The sequence below is a fragment of the Myripristis murdjan genome, chromosome 7, assembly GCF_902150065.1.
Source record: "Myripristis murdjan chromosome 7, fMyrMur1.1, whole genome shotgun sequence".
Classification (NCBI taxonomy): Eukaryota; Metazoa; Chordata; class Actinopteri; order Holocentriformes; family Holocentridae; genus Myripristis; species Myripristis murdjan.
The window spans coordinates 37,501-52,500 of record NC_043986.1 but is presented as its reverse complement, the minus strand read 5'-3'; the positions used below and the strand labels follow the sequence as shown (position 1 = coordinate 52,500).

General features: G+C 48.4%; 2 protein-coding genes across 3 annotated transcripts in view; both read left to right on the top strand.

Moving 5' to 3' along the window:
- Positions 1-7,672, top strand: part of ccdc120a (coiled-coil domain containing 120a) — a 46,972-nt gene extending 39,300 nt beyond the window's left edge. For both annotated transcript variants that reach the window (XM_030055304.1, XM_030055303.1), the window contains exons 9-12: positions 146-247; positions 403-1,310; positions 1,936-2,236; positions 2,998-7,672. In XM_030055304.1, the coding sequence (XP_029911164.1) occupies positions 146-247; positions 403-1,310; positions 1,936-2,236; positions 2,998-3,103 (1,417 nt within the window). In that variant the 3' untranslated portion in view covers positions 3,104-7,672. The remainder of the gene's footprint in view (positions 1-145; positions 248-402; positions 1,311-1,935; positions 2,237-2,997) is intronic.
- A 2,957-nt stretch (positions 7,673-10,629) lies between these two features.
- The window catches only part of abcd1 (ATP-binding cassette, sub-family D (ALD), member 1), a gene marked incomplete at its 3' end in the record, with an annotated part of 23,738 nt that continues 19,367 nt past the window's right edge, over positions 10,630-15,000 (top strand). Inside the window, exons 1-6 of the mRNA XM_030055302.1 lie at positions 10,630-10,867; positions 12,636-12,683; positions 12,770-12,983; positions 13,113-13,222; positions 13,417-13,574; positions 14,853-15,000. The exon at positions 14,853-15,000 is cut by the window's right edge and continues 40 nt beyond it. Coding sequence (XP_029911162.1) covers positions 12,819-12,983; positions 13,113-13,222; positions 13,417-13,574; positions 14,853-15,000 — 581 coding nt within the window. The remainder of the gene's footprint in view (positions 10,868-12,635; positions 12,684-12,769; positions 12,984-13,112; positions 13,223-13,416; positions 13,575-14,852) is intronic.

Below are 15,000 nucleotides of genomic sequence, written 5' to 3'. Positions count from 1 at the left end.
TCAGCTACATATTTCATTACCTACCTTCATGAACGTGTGTGTGTGTGTGTGTGTGTGTGTGTCTGTGTGTGTGTGTGTGTGTGTGTGTGGGTGTGTGTGTGTGTGTGTGTGTGTGTGTGTGTGTGTGTGTGGGTGTGTGTGTCAGTCCCAGTCGTTCCCTCCCTCGCAGCGTTTCCAACCTGGAAGGCCGGAGCGTTCCGGCCACGCCCCTTTTATCTCGGAATGGAGCGATCACAGCACACATCAGGTGAGGCTCCAGCCAATCACAGGTGTCCTCTCTGTGATGTCACCGAGCGCCGCAGACAGCGACGATGTTTCCGGCCTGCTGGGCGGAGGCTGCACACGTTACCATAGCAACCATTAAACAGTCAGTAACTAGGCTCCTCCTCCTCTGTCCCGCAGGAACGAGCATCCGGAGAACCACAAGCTCCTCCCCCTGCCCGCCTCCCACCCCCCTCCCCACCCCCTGCAGCCCCCCCCTCCCCCGCCGCACTCCCACGACAGCTCCTCCTCCTCCGGGCCCAGCGAACCAGGAGGCGAGGGCGGGGTCAGGGGTCACGGCGACAGAGGGGGGGAGGGCGGGGTCAGGGGTCACATGGCGCGACGAAGCAACAGCTCAGACGGCCTCCTGGACCGAACCGCCTCGTCAGAGGAGGAGGCGGGGCCGAGCCAGAGCCAGGGGGGCTTGTGGGTAAACGGGACGGCGTCCTCCAGGGGAACGAACACAGCCGGACTCTGCAAGGCCTCCGAGACCAGGATGATGAACGGACACGCTGAAGCTGGAGGACGAGGAGGAGGAGGAGGGGGGACAGGAAGAGGAGGAGGAGGCGGAGGAGCGGGAGGAAGGGGGCGGGGCTACAGCGAGGTCCTGCTGGACTACGTCTGGGGCAAACAGCAGAAGATGCAGCTGCAGAGGCAACAGTCCCAGCTGAACCCCAGACAGCCAATCACATCGCAGCACCCCCTGCCCTACAACGGCTACCCCTCCCATCCCTCCCATCAGCCCCCGGGGCAGAGCGCCCCTCCCCTCCCCGGCGTCCCCCCCGCCTACCGAGGTCACCCCGGTGACCAGCGGCGGGTCAAAGTGACCCGAACCAAATCCTGCGGCCCGTTCCTCCCCGTCCCACAGAGCCAGGCCGAGTCCTACCTCGATACCCATAATGCCTCTCTCTCTGCTCACCCTCCCCCCGCCATCCAGCCGGACCCCCACCCCCACCTGCTGCCCCCCCGCCCCCCCCAGCACCTCCCGGCCCAGGACGCTCACCTGGAGGAGGCGACCCGCAGCCTCCACAAGGCCCTGGCCCTGGAAGGTAACCAGCAACCTGAAACAACAATAACAATAACAACAATAACAATAACAACAACAATAACAATAACAACAATAACGATAATAACAATAACAACAACAATAACAATAACAACAATAACATTAACAACAACAATAACAACAATAACAATAACAACAATAACAACAACAATAACAACAATAACAATAACAACAATAACAACAACAATAACAACAACAACAATAACAACAATAACAATAACAACAATAGCAATAACAATAACAATAAGAATAACAACAATAACAATAACAACAATAACAATAACAATAACAACAATAACAATAACAACAATAGCAATAACAATAACAACAATAACAACAACAATAACAACAACAACAATAACAACAATAACAATAACAACAATAACAATAACAACAATAGCAATAACAATAACAACAACAACAATAACAACAATAACAATAACAACAATAACAATAACAACAATAGCAATAACAATAACAACAACAACAATAACAACAATAACAATAACAACAATAACAATAACAACAATAGCAATAGCAATAACAATAACAACAATAACAACAATAACAACAACAATAACAATAATGTTTATCTCTGTGATTGGCAGGTCTGAGGGACTGGTATCTGCGCAACACGATAGGCTCCACCCACCAAAACCAGGTCAGCGGGAAGGTCAATGCAAAGGTCAACGAGGGAGTGAAAGGTCACGATGGCGGGGTCGTCGGAGGAGGAGGAGGAGGGGGAGGGGGAGGGGGAGGGGCTCTGCAGCGCAGACGCACCACTCACGGCGTGACGCAGCAATCGGCCTATCAGACGGAGACGCATCATCAGTACGCACCGCCGCCGCTTCATAAACAGACGGCACTGCCGCATTCGGCCACTTTCCACGGACACCCGCTGCACGGCAGGTAGGCGGGGCCTCCCGGGGGAGGCGGAGCCTCAGTTTATATCAGCAGACAGAAAAGATCAGCTGCATCTTCTCACTGAGATTCAGCAAAAACACAAAACACAGAATCCCAAAGCCAAACACATCCTCTCAGGGAGCACAGCGTCCACAAAGACATCAGACAGTTTCCTCACCTGGGCCTCGTTCTGCTTCTCAGGTAAAACTGACTGATGACACGTGAAGGAAATCGTCCTCTGTGTGGGAGCTGCTGCAGAATAATCAGGACTGTGTTCAGCCTCAACGCTGAGCAGGTTTCTCTTTCAGCAAAAACACATAGAAAGTCACTGTAACGATGCAAACGTTGTGCTTGTAACCTAGCAACAGTGGAGTGATGACGAAGCGCAGCGGGAGCGATGTGTGTGATCGCTGCTCGTCATCACACTGAGCCCCTCCTGTAGGACCACGCCACCTCACTCCTGCTGGTTTAGTGAGAAATCACACGCTAGTTCAGATAAAATGTCATCTTTTAATAACTTCTTCAGATGTGACATGTTTGTGAGTCCAGCTCCTCCCTGTCAGGCTCATGACTTTAGAAACCACAACCACTATCAAAGCTCCGTCAGCTGTTTTTCCCGGGGATGTCACGCTGAGCTTCCTGTTTGTCTGATAGTTTCTGTGTTGAAGAGAGAAGATGCAGCTCCTCAGTCCTGATCTGGACCACATCAGACATTTCAAAATCAAATGATCCTTTAATGAATCGTTTGTTCTCTCTGTGTCTCTCAGGTCTCTGGACGGGTCTCTCTACCAGGACTCCTTCCCCTCTCAGAAACAGGAAGCTGCTCTGAAGGAACCGCCCGCAGACCAGCCGTCTCCCGGGACGCTGGTCTGACCGGCCCACCGGGGGGCGGGACAGGCCGCCGGCCGGCTCCCCAGCACAACAGGTTAATCTGCGTTACTCTCACCTGTCACATTCCCGATGATCAGCCGTCTGCAGGAACAAGGAGGAGGTGGGATCCTGCCAGGACGTTCTCCTCTGGACCTCCAGGAGGAGGAACCTCCTGCTGCCCGCTGGGACCTCCCAGCTCTCAGTGTTAGTGTGAGGTTTGGGGTCAGAGCCCCACAGCTTCTTCAGGTTGCAGTGGCGGCCCGGGAGGCTGTGCTCGAGGGCATGCTGGCAGGACTGGAACCAGCAGCCCTGCAGCTCCTGGACAATATCCAGAACACAGGGACACAGGGACATGTGGAACATGTGGAACATGTGGAACATGTGGAACATGATAGAGAACTCTCCGAGTCTTCACAGAAAAGCACATGACATCATCAGGCCCCGCCTCCTGCCCCTTTGAGCTCAGTGTAATCTGATTACTACAGATAACTCTTTACCTGCTCAGTCACTTAATTTAATTTTATTTATAGACCTTCCATGACTGGAACACACAGGCTCCCGGCAGCCACACACACACACACACACAGCCACACACACACACACACACACACACACACACACACACACACACACACACACACACACACTCACACACTCTGTTGGAGACTGCAGTCCCCTGTCTCACCACAGGAGGCAGGTGAGCAGCAGGTGTGCAGAGGTGCCTCCAGCCTCTCTGCTCGGACAATCAGGGCTCCTGTGTTTTTGTACGAGTCACTTTGATCTCATGTCGACGACGTAGGAACCGACGTCTCTGCTGTTGCACTCCCTTCCAATCAGACGGGACGGTTCGCTCCTCGGTGACATCACCAGCGCGGTCAGACAACCAGCAGCTTTTTTAAAAACACGAGTATTCGTTCAGCTTTTTGATAATCTGTAAACTGATCAGGGGAAACATCGAGCCAAATGATCACGGCGGCGATTCTCAGGTGAATGAAACCCAGAAAATGTCTCAGCTCAGTGGTTTTCAAAGCGGGGTCCAGGGGCTCCCAGGGGACCTCGAGGGTCCTCCGGGGGTCCTCAGCAACGAGAGGAACAGTTTACGCCTTTCACAAATATTTTAACACAAAAATCTGATCTAGCGTCGCTGATCTGACCTTTAAGAGAGAACCTCGCCTGGCTCACGCCTCCTCGGCCTCCAGGCCGCGTGCCGACGGCGAAGGAGGAGACGGGATCGGTGTCGCGTCGCCGCGTTTCCCTTCCCGCTCGTTAGTTCACCAAGTCGATGACTCAGCTGTGCTTTTTAATGTTGCTATGGTTACACATAGGGTAGCGCAAGAACAGCGGTTAAACTTCAGAATCAGAAAAGAGCATTCCCCCAGACCGGTGGTGTAATGGGATTTAATAATTGGAAATATCATTTTCTTGTCATTTTTAAAGATATTTTGTCTGTAATTTTCTGGTGATTTTCTTGTAAATTTTGTTTTTACTAATTTCTCACTTTCTGTTCATTTTGTTTCGAATTGCATCAGATGAATTTGCTGAGGAAAAAGGTGATTAGCAAATAAATAAATAGACAGATCATCTTTATTGTCCACAGATGTGAAAATTTAAATGCCTTCAGCTTCACAAGTTAAAACCCATCACAGTAAATCACAGTCCATCCCATAATAACATCCAGCCTGCAGGCACTGGGCTGAGTTTAGCAGAGTCACTGCATTTGCAACGAAAGACTTTTTATACATTTAAATTTTGTAAATCTCTGGAGTAAAAAATGCAAAAAGAAGAAAGTTACCTCGAAAATTACTGGGAAAGTTTCTTTTTTAAATGATGACGAAAGTATTTTTCTAAATATTGAAGCGATGCGCTGAAAGGTCAGATCAGATTGTTGTGTTTAATGTTTGTGAGGAAAATCAGGGCAACATGACTTCACCTTCCCATTGAAATCAGCAGGAAGCTGCTGCTGCTGTTCAGGTCCAGACGGTGAGAAGGTGCACGGTCAGGTGACCTCTGACCTCTGACCCTGCTGCGCTACTGAAGCCATTCGTGTGCACTGACCAGGGAAGCACAGACAGGCGGATCGCTCGATCGATCGATCGATCGGCTGCCGGGACGTCCTGTCGCTCACTTCCTGTCGCTAAACTTCACTGACTGTCAGCACGAGAGCAATAAGAGGAACTGAGCCCACTTCCTGTCTGGGCGGCGGTTTGGACACGCCCTCGCACGCGCCCTGCCAACCAGACGCAGCGACAATCAGACGGACATGATGTCACTGACTGATTGATTGTGATTGACTGACTCTTGTATTGATGAACTGGATTAATGATGTAATGTTTTGTTGCCCTGCAGACTCCACATGTTCTGATCAAATGCAATTTTTTAAATGGGAGCAGCGGAGTGTGTGTGTGTGTGTGTGTGTGTGTGTGTGTGTGTGTGTGTGTGTGTGTGTGTGTGTGTGCAGGCTGCAGGAGGGTTTTATAGCAGTTTGTCGTCTGAAGGGATTTTCTGCTTTTCTTCTTCTGTGTAATTTGAACTGAACCAGCTGCCAGCCAATCAGGTCGTTCCGCTTCAGCCAATGAGCTTCCTCAGAGCTGCTTCAAAGTAATCTGACTACTTTGTAATTAATTTGTGTTCCCAGCATGCTTTTCTACCTGTGGCGTCACACCAAAGCAGGAAGTGAAGTCAGGATTAGATTAAAAACATGTAAATAGCAGCTTTATTCCCAGGGATTAACCTGCAGGAAGTGCAGAGCCTCACCTGGAGCCTCACCTGGAGCCTCACCTGGGGCCACACCTGGGGCCACACCTGGGGCCACACCTGGGGCCACCTCCTGCACATGAACTCTATTTATGACTTTATAGTGTATTTGAGACTGTATACCTTCAGAATTTTCAAGTTTTTTTCTCATAAATTCACAACTTTAATCTGGGAAGTTTTTTCTCCCTCCCCCGGATTAACTTTTCCTCCAGCGCTGGCCCTGAGAGGCTGTTGCTGAGTGGAGGAGCCCTGCTGTGCTCAGAGGGTCAGTCCAGCTCCATCAGGGTGAACCAACAACCTGATGCTGAGCAGATCCTCTTGTTTGTGTTTCTGCTTCTTCTTCTTCTCTTCTTCCTCCTTGTTTCCAGCTTCAGCCACTGATCCACTTTCTGGATTTGTTTGGTCTCATCTGAACTTATTATTGTGTAGGCTGATTATTTTAGGAATTATGCATGACTGATATTTTTTAAATTAACATTTTAAAAACAATCTCTCGTACTCCCTGCAGTACCCCGGCGTACCACTGGGGGGGCGTGGACCCCCATTTGAGAACCGCTGGCCTGGACGAGCCGCTCAGCAGCACAGAGCTCTCTGACTTCCTGTTTGTTTGATTGACAGCTGGAAAGACCGACAGAAAAACGGCTGCTTGTGTGTTCAGACATTTATGTTCATTGTGGGAGCGTGCACGAGCGTGCACGAGGCTCGTGCACGCTCGCCCACTTCACCCACTTCACCCAGTTCACCAGCTTTATGAACAGAACCAGGTGTACATACAGGTTTATGCTAATCTGATCAGACGCATGTGTCTGCATGTGTCATACATCTGATCAGGTGTGTGTGTCCACACAGGTGTGTGTCCACACAGGTGCGTGTCCACGCAGGTGTGTGTCCACGCAGGTGTGTGTGTCCACACAGGTGCGTGTCCAGAGGAGGAGTCTCAGAGCTCAGGTGGGGCCTGCTCCAATATGAAACCACAACAGCTTCCTTTCCTGCTGTGTGTGTGTGTGTGTGTGTGTGTGTGTGTGTGTGTGTGTGGTACTGCAGTACGATGCAGTATCACTCACCATCAGTACCTGTACAGAGTATTTTGTGTGTCCTTCTGTGGGTCCAGGACCAGCTGTTGTTCAACATCTGCTCACCTGGGTGACATCACTGCTGTCTCTGCCGTGCTGCATTCAGGTGCACTCTGTTTTTTCTTTTCTTTTTGAATTCTACTGTTTGAAACAAACTGCAAACTCTGTAAAAACTTTTCTATCTTTTGGATTCTTCTGTTGTTTGTATTTCTTGGCGGCGGCGGCGGCGGCGGCGGCGGCGGCCTCGAGCGCTCAGCAGTCAGACTCTCCGTGTTTTTAACTCCAGATGTTTCCTGTCCGTCTGAATAAAACTTCAGCAGAACCGTGTCATGTCGTCTGTTCCAGGGGTTTTCAACATGAGGTCCGGGGACCCCCAGGGGTCTTTGAGGGTCTTCCATGAAATCTTTCACAGGCGTTTCCACACCACAAATCTCAAAGTAATTATATTATAAATATAACTTTACTTGTAATGGTATTTTTGTTCAGTTGTTAATTTTCTTCTTCTCTTCTTTTTGCTGTTTATTTTAATTTTCTTTGCTATTCTTATTGTTCCGGTATTAAAATTGTATTTCTCTGCTGTTTGTGCAGTAAAAACCTGAGCGCCGTGTTCAGGCGGACTCACGTGACCATGGCTGTAAATATTTTGCTGGCATTTAAAAAAATTCATTTCACGATTACACAAATTTTACCTTTATATCATTCATCATAATGGAGGGATTTGTTTAATTCACATCTTTGCATTGACTTTGTCTATAATAAAAACTGGCTTCACTTTCACGCAGGAAAACAGAAAACTTGTCAGCTGGTTTTGGTGGCAATTTCAACTCCACATGATCCTCAGAGCTGCTGGGAGGAGCCAGGCTAACCACTCCCATAGACTTCAAGTCTTTATGCTAAGCTAACAGGAAATGCTACCGATAGGAACTGAACCATCTTTGTTAATCTTTGTTGTTTAGGATGATAGTTGTCTTCTTTTCCTTTGATATATGTGTGACTGTATATGTTACGTGTTCTTTAATTTTTTTTGTTTTTTATTAGGTTTTGCTTGTAAATATTTTAATTGTATTTTTTATTTGACCCCAGGAAGAATAGTCACTACTGAGGCACTGACTAATGGGGATCAACAATAAACAATAAACAATAAACCAGGGGCCGAGACGCTGCCAGGGGCCGCGACGCCGCCAGGGGCCGCGACACCGCCAGGGGCCGAGACGCCTCACAGACCAAAGTCATGTGATCACAGGAACCCGGGCAGCAGCACTGATCGCCTGACCCCGGAGCTGCAAACACATTACAGACTTTTTCTAAAACCAATTTGAGTAAGGGTTTCTTTTTTTAAAAAAAAACAAAATCTACACAAAATAGCCCATAATGACAAAGTGAAAACATTTTTGTAAATTTATTAAAAATGTAAACATAATAGGTACATAGGTATTCACACCCATGGCTTAATGTTTTGTTGAAGCACCTTTAGCAGCGATCACAGCCTCAGCTCTTCTTGGGTGTGTCTCTACAAGCTGTTTTGGGGCGTTTTCTTCTCCGCAGATCCTCCCAAGCTCAGTCAGGTTGGGTGGGCGGTGTGTGTAGACAGACCTTTTTAGGTGTTTCCACAGATGTTCAATAGGATTCATGTCTGGTCTCTGGCTGGGCCGCTCAGGGACCTTCAGCCTCCTGAAGCCTCTCCTGTGTGATCCTGGCTGTGAGCTTCGGCTCATTGTCCTGTTGGAAGATGAATCGTCGCCGTGGTCTGGGTTCCAGAGCGCTCTGGAGCAGGTTTTCTGGAAGACTCTCTATGTTTGGCTGCTGTCACCTTTCCCTCTATGTGGAATAGTCGCCCAGTTCCCGCTGCAGAAAAACATCTGCACAGCCTGATGCCGCCGCCGCCAGGCTTCACAGCAGGGAAGCTGTTAGCCAGGAGATGAGCGGTGCCTGTTTTTCTGCAGACATGACGCTTGGAGTTCAGACCAAAAAGTTCTATTTTGGTTTCATCAGACCAGAGAATTTTGTTCCTCCTGGTCTGAGAATCCTCAAGGTGCTCCAAGCAGGTTGCCATGTGCCTTTTAGTGAGCAGTGGCTTCCGTCTGGCCGCTCCACCATCAAGGCCTGACTGGTGGAGTTAGCAATGGTTGACCTACTGGTTGGTTGTTGTATCTCCACAAGGAGCTCCGCCTTAGTGAGCATTGGGTTCTTGGTCACCTCTCTGACCGAGGCCCTTCTTCCCCGATTACTCAGTTTGGTCGGGCGGCCAGATCTAGGGAGGGTCCTGGAGACCGCAGTGCTGTTCGGGACCTTCAATCCTGCTGAAAGTTTTTGTACCCTTCCCCGGATTTGTGCCTTGACACAATCCGGTCTCGGAGGTCTACATACAGTTCCTTTGACTTCATTGCTTTGTTTCTGCTCTGACATGCTCTGTCACCTGTGGGACCTTATAGAGACAGGTGTGTGCCTTTCCAAATCATGTTCAGTCAGCTGGATTGACCACAGGTGGACTCCAATCAGGTGGCAGAAGCATCTCACGGATGATCAGTGGAAACTGGATGCACCTGAGCTCAATTTTGAGCGTCATAGCAAAGGGGGTGAATACTTATGTACCTATTATGTATAAATGTTTACATTTTTAATAAATTTACAAAAATGTTGGAAAACATGTTTTCACTTTGTCATTATGGGCTATTTTGTGAAGATTTTTTTTAAAAAAGAAAACTTCTCAAATCAGTTTTAGTATAAGTCTGTAACGTAACAAAATGAGGAAAAAGTGAAGGGGGGTAAATACTTTCTGGTGGCACTGTATTTTCAGATTACATGGGATTTTCTTTCATATTTTATACTCATATAAACATAAAAATTGGAAATTATTCTTAAAAAAAGATGTAGTTTTTATCTATGGATTTTTCCTTGGGCAGGGTGCTGCCACAGCGCCCTCTGCTGGGCAGGGTGGCCACTTGGTCACAGCTGTAATGATCTGAGAGGTTTCTTGTTGATTCGTTGTTTTGTTGTTGTTGTTTGCTTTATGATGTCATGTTTCTCTGAGGATGAGCAGCTGCTGCCTCGGTGCTGAAGAACAGGGATCAAAAAACTGAGTCTTGTGCTCGATCTTTATTTTTCTTGCTCAGATCCAACAAATCGACACAGATACAGAAATATCTGAGTAAACACAACATCCATCAGTGGGCGTGTAGAGGACACAGCTGGTCCACAGCTGGCCCTTCCTTACAAAATACATCACTCTGTCAGAAAATAAAAATAAAAACTCACAGCAAAAAAAAAAAAAAAAAAAAAAAAAATATATATATATATATATATATATATATATAAATAAATATACACACACACACACACACACACAGATATATGTGTGTGTGTGTGTGTGTGTGTGTGTGTGTGTGTGTGTACACTGGAGACAAGACAGTATAGTTGCTATAGTATATTTATAGTGTATTTATAGTATATTTATAGTGTATTTATCCACACATTGTTCCTGTCTGTGAGCTGAGCCGCTGCTCTGCGGGGGGGGGGAGGCGGGACAGGAGGCACCGGGGCCGGAGTGTTGGGACGTGGCCCGTCCCGCAGGTAAACACGCAACTTTCTCTTGCAGCCAGAAAATAGGATTACACTCACACACACACACACACACACACACACACACACACACACACACACACACACACACACATACACTCACACACAGCGAGAGAGTGAGAAGTGTGTGTGTGTGCGGCTCTCGGGTTAAAGTGTGTGTGAGCTGTGAAGGTCGTTTCATGTTCGGACACCAAACAAACTTCCTGTTGTCCGGACCGTAGCGTTAGCGTTAGCATTAGCATTAGCATCAGCATTAGCATTGTCATTAGTTTTAGCTTTAGCTTAGCTTAGCTTAGCTCGGCTCCGCTCGGCGCACGGGGTTCCTCTGAGGCTCAGGCCGTCCTGCGGGCTCTGCTGGCAGGTAAAGTCTCTTCTCCTCGGCTCGATGAGCCCCGGCGGGTTTCGGGCTCACGGAGCTCCGTCGCCGAGCCGGGCTGACGGGGCGCCAGCCGCCAGCTGACCGGACCGGAGCGGACCGGAGCGGAAGTCGCAGCCGGTGACGCGGCTCCTCCGACATGTGAAAGATTTGAGTTTGAGTCAGAAGTTCGTAAGAAGTGACAGAGATAACTTGATTCAAACAGCGTTAACTTGATTCAAACAGCGTTAACTTGATTCAAACAGCGTGTGGTGCAGGTCACTGTGTTCATGCCAGGGCCGTTCACAGGGGGGTCGGGGTCCCCCGGGGGCCCCTCAGACTGTTTAACCCTTTACCTGCCGACCGACTCGACAGCAGAGAAAATCAAAATGCAGTAAAATTTGCGAGTAAAATTTATTCTGAATCAACTAGGAAATAAACACCATCATTGCTTAAAAAGTTGGGGGACCTTTCTTGTAATTTTCTTTTTTTTTTTTTTTACTACATTTTCTTGGTATTTTTACTGTAACTTTCTTGCTTGCTTTTTGGGTCATTGTGTTCATTTTTAGGCAAATTCCTTGTAATGTCACATTTTTTATTATTAAGTTATTCTTTACAAGTTTGTCTGTAATTTTGTGACAATTTTATGGTAATTTACTTTTCTTTTTTGTTTTACAATTTTTTGGGGTCATTTAGTGATCATTTTCTGAAAGAAATCAAGTCAAATCAAACATTTTCAGGTTTCAAAGAGTTAAACACTGATGGCATTAGAGAACAGAATAATGCACCTCCTGTGGCGATGTGTTTAATGACCTCACAGACCGCCGTCCTCCTGTGGCGATGTGTTTAATGACCTCACAGACCGCCGTCCTCCTGTGGCGATGCGTTTAATGACCTCACAGACCGCCGTCCTCCTGTGGCGATGCGTTTAATGACCTCACAGACCGCCGTGCTCCTGTGGCGATGCGTTTAATGACCTCACAGACCGCCGTGCTCCTGTGGCGATGCGTTTAATGACCTCACAGACCGCCGTGCTCCTGTGGCGATGCATTTAATGACCTCACAGACCACCGTGGTCTACAGCGCCGTCTCTTCCTCTGTCTCTTTGTAGCAGGTCCATTATTCTGACCTCCTCCTCCGCCGCCATGTTTGCTGCTGTCAGAAACTTTGGACTCTGCGCTGCCCTCTGGTGGATTTATTGCTGAACATCCATGATGATATAAAGGAGGCGTGGTGGCGTGTGGGCGTGGCAGTGTGTGGGCGTGGCAGCGTGTGGGCGTGGCAGCGTGGGGGCGTGGCAGCGTGTGGGCGTGGCAGCGTGTGGGCGTGGCGGCTCCATGGTTGGTCTGACCTCCATGTGGGCCTTTTGGTCTTTTCCTGCAGAAACGATGTGTGTGTCATTTGCATACAGAGCGGGAGAGGGAGCTCTAAGCGCAGGTAGAGCCAGGTGTGAAGCAGGGCAGCACCTGACACAGCACTTTGTCCATTCACATCACTGGAATCCAACCTATCCTACGTTTACCTTTTTTTTTTTTTTTCAAAAACATGAAGGTGTCTCGGTGATTCCAGCCTTGTGAACAGCAGTGTGTGTTTCTGTATGGGACAGGTGAGGCTCCAGGTGAGGCTCCAGGTGAGGCTCCAGGTGAGGCTCCAGGTGAGGCTCCAGGTGAAGCTCCAGGTGAGGCTCCAGGTGAGGCTCCAGGTGAGGCTCCAGGTGAGGCTCCAGGTGAAGCTCCAGGTGAGGCTCCAGGTGAGGCTCCAGGTGAGGCTCCAGGTGAGGCTCCAGGTGAAGCTCCAGGTGAAGCTCCAGGTGAGGCTCCAGGTGAGGCTCCAGGTGAGGCTGGTACATACCTGCCTGGCTCAGTGTGAAGTAATCTGTGGTTCTGATTGGCTGCTCCCTGCTGACAGGAGCTGACCCCAGGCCAGCCGGGGTCGTGACCTCTGGACACGCCCACTGATGCTCTCCTCTGGTTGGCTGACGCCGGCTGTCAGAATGCAGCTGGCCTATGAGAAGCTGCCGGGTCGTTTGAGGTGGAGCTCACGGGCCCAGAGGCTGGCGGCCGCGCTGCTGGTCACCTACGCCGCCAGGAAGCTCTGCCCCTACGTGTGGAGGAGGATTCAGGTGCACACACACACACACACACATGCACACACACACACACACACACACACGCACACACGCACACACACAGGCTCAGTGTGCCCTCTGTGTGCATCTCTGTGTTTTTGTGTTTGTTTGTTTGTTTTTCAGAAGAGATCAGAGGGTAAACAGGTGGGAGGAGCCAATCTATGTGTGGGCGGAGTCGGCACCTCCCAGAGCTCACTGGACAAAGATGGAGGGAAGAAGAGCCGTGACAGCAGGTAGACTGTGTGTGTGTGTGTGTGTGTGTGTGTGTGTGTGTGTGTGTGTGTGTGTGTGTGTGAGACCTTTGACCTGTGATGTCAGATATGGTCTGTGTGTGTGTTCTGTATTGTTCCAACATCACACAGTAATAACTTATTAATACACCTGTGTGTGTGTGTGTGTGTGTGTGTGTGTGTGTGTGTGTGTGCAGGGCCCCTGCAGTGGACAGGGTGTTCCTCCTCAGGCTGTCCCGGCTGCTGAAGCTGTTGTTCCCCCGGCTGCTCTGTCCCGAGCTCGGCCTGCTCGCCCTGCACTCGCTCGCCCTCGTCTGCAGGACCTTCCTGTCCGTGTACGTCGCCACGCTGGACGGTACGCCCCCCCACCCCTCCCACCCCCCTCAGCCCCCTCACCCCCCCACCCATCCTCACCCTCTCCATGACGAGGCTCAGATGGAAACATGTTGTCATGTTCACCTGCCAGGTGTCTGCAGCGTGTGGGTCGAGTTCAGCTCGGACCCACAGCCCACCGCTTCCTGATCTGTTAACATGTTGTTAACATGTTATTACCGTGTTGTTAACATGTTGTTACTGTGTTATTAACGTGTCATTAACGTATTATTACCATGTTATTAACGTGTCATTAACGTGTTATTACGGTGTTGTTAACGTCTTAACATGTCATTAACATGTTATTACTGTATTGTTAACGTGTTGTTCACATGTTATTACCGTGTTGTTAACGTGTCATTAACATGTTATTACCGTGTTTTTACCATGTTGGTAACGTGTTATTACCGTGTCGTTAACGTGTCATTAGCGTGTTATTAACATGTTATTACCGTGTTGGTACCGTGTTGGTAACGTGTTGGTAACGTGTTATTACCGTGTCGTTAACGTGTCGTTAACGTGTCATTAGCGTGTTATTAACATGTTATTACCGTGTTGTTAACGTGTTATTACGTGTTGTTACCGGGTTGATAACATGTTATTACCGGGTTGGTAACATGCTATTACCGTGTTATTAACGTGTTATTAGCATGTTATTAACGTGTTGTTAACGTGTTGTTAACATGTTATTAACATGTTATTACCGTGTTGGTAACATGTTATTACCGTGTTATTAACGTCTTGGTAACATGTTATTACCGTGTTGTTAACGTGTTGTTAACATGTTATTAACATGTCATTACCATGTTGGTAACATGTTATTACCGTGTTATTAACGTGTTATTAACATGTTATTAACATGTTATTACCGTGTTGTTAACGTGTTGTTAACATGTTATTAACATGTTATTACCGTGTTGGTAACATGTTATTGCCGTGCTATTAACGTCTTGGTAACATGTTATTACCGTGTTATTAACGTGTTATTAACATGTTATTAACATGTTATTACCGTGTTGTTAACGTGTTGTTAACATGTTATTAACATGTTATTACCGTGTTGTTAACGTGTTGTTAACATGTTATTAACATGTTATTACCGTGTTGGTAACATGTTATTGCCGTGTCATTAACGTGTTGGTAACATGTTATTACCGTGTTGGTAACATGTTATTGCCGTGTTATTAACGTGTTGGTAACATGCTATTACCGTGTTGTTAACGTGTTATTAACATGTTATTACCGTGTGGTCCCGTGCCAGGTGTGATCGTCAGGTCCATCGTGCAGAAGCGGCCCCGGGCCTTCGCGCTGCAGCTGTCCCGCTGGCTGCTGGTCGCCGTGCCGGCCACCTTCATCAACAGCCTGATCCGCTTCCTGGAGGGACGCCTCGCCCTGTCCTGCAGGAGCCG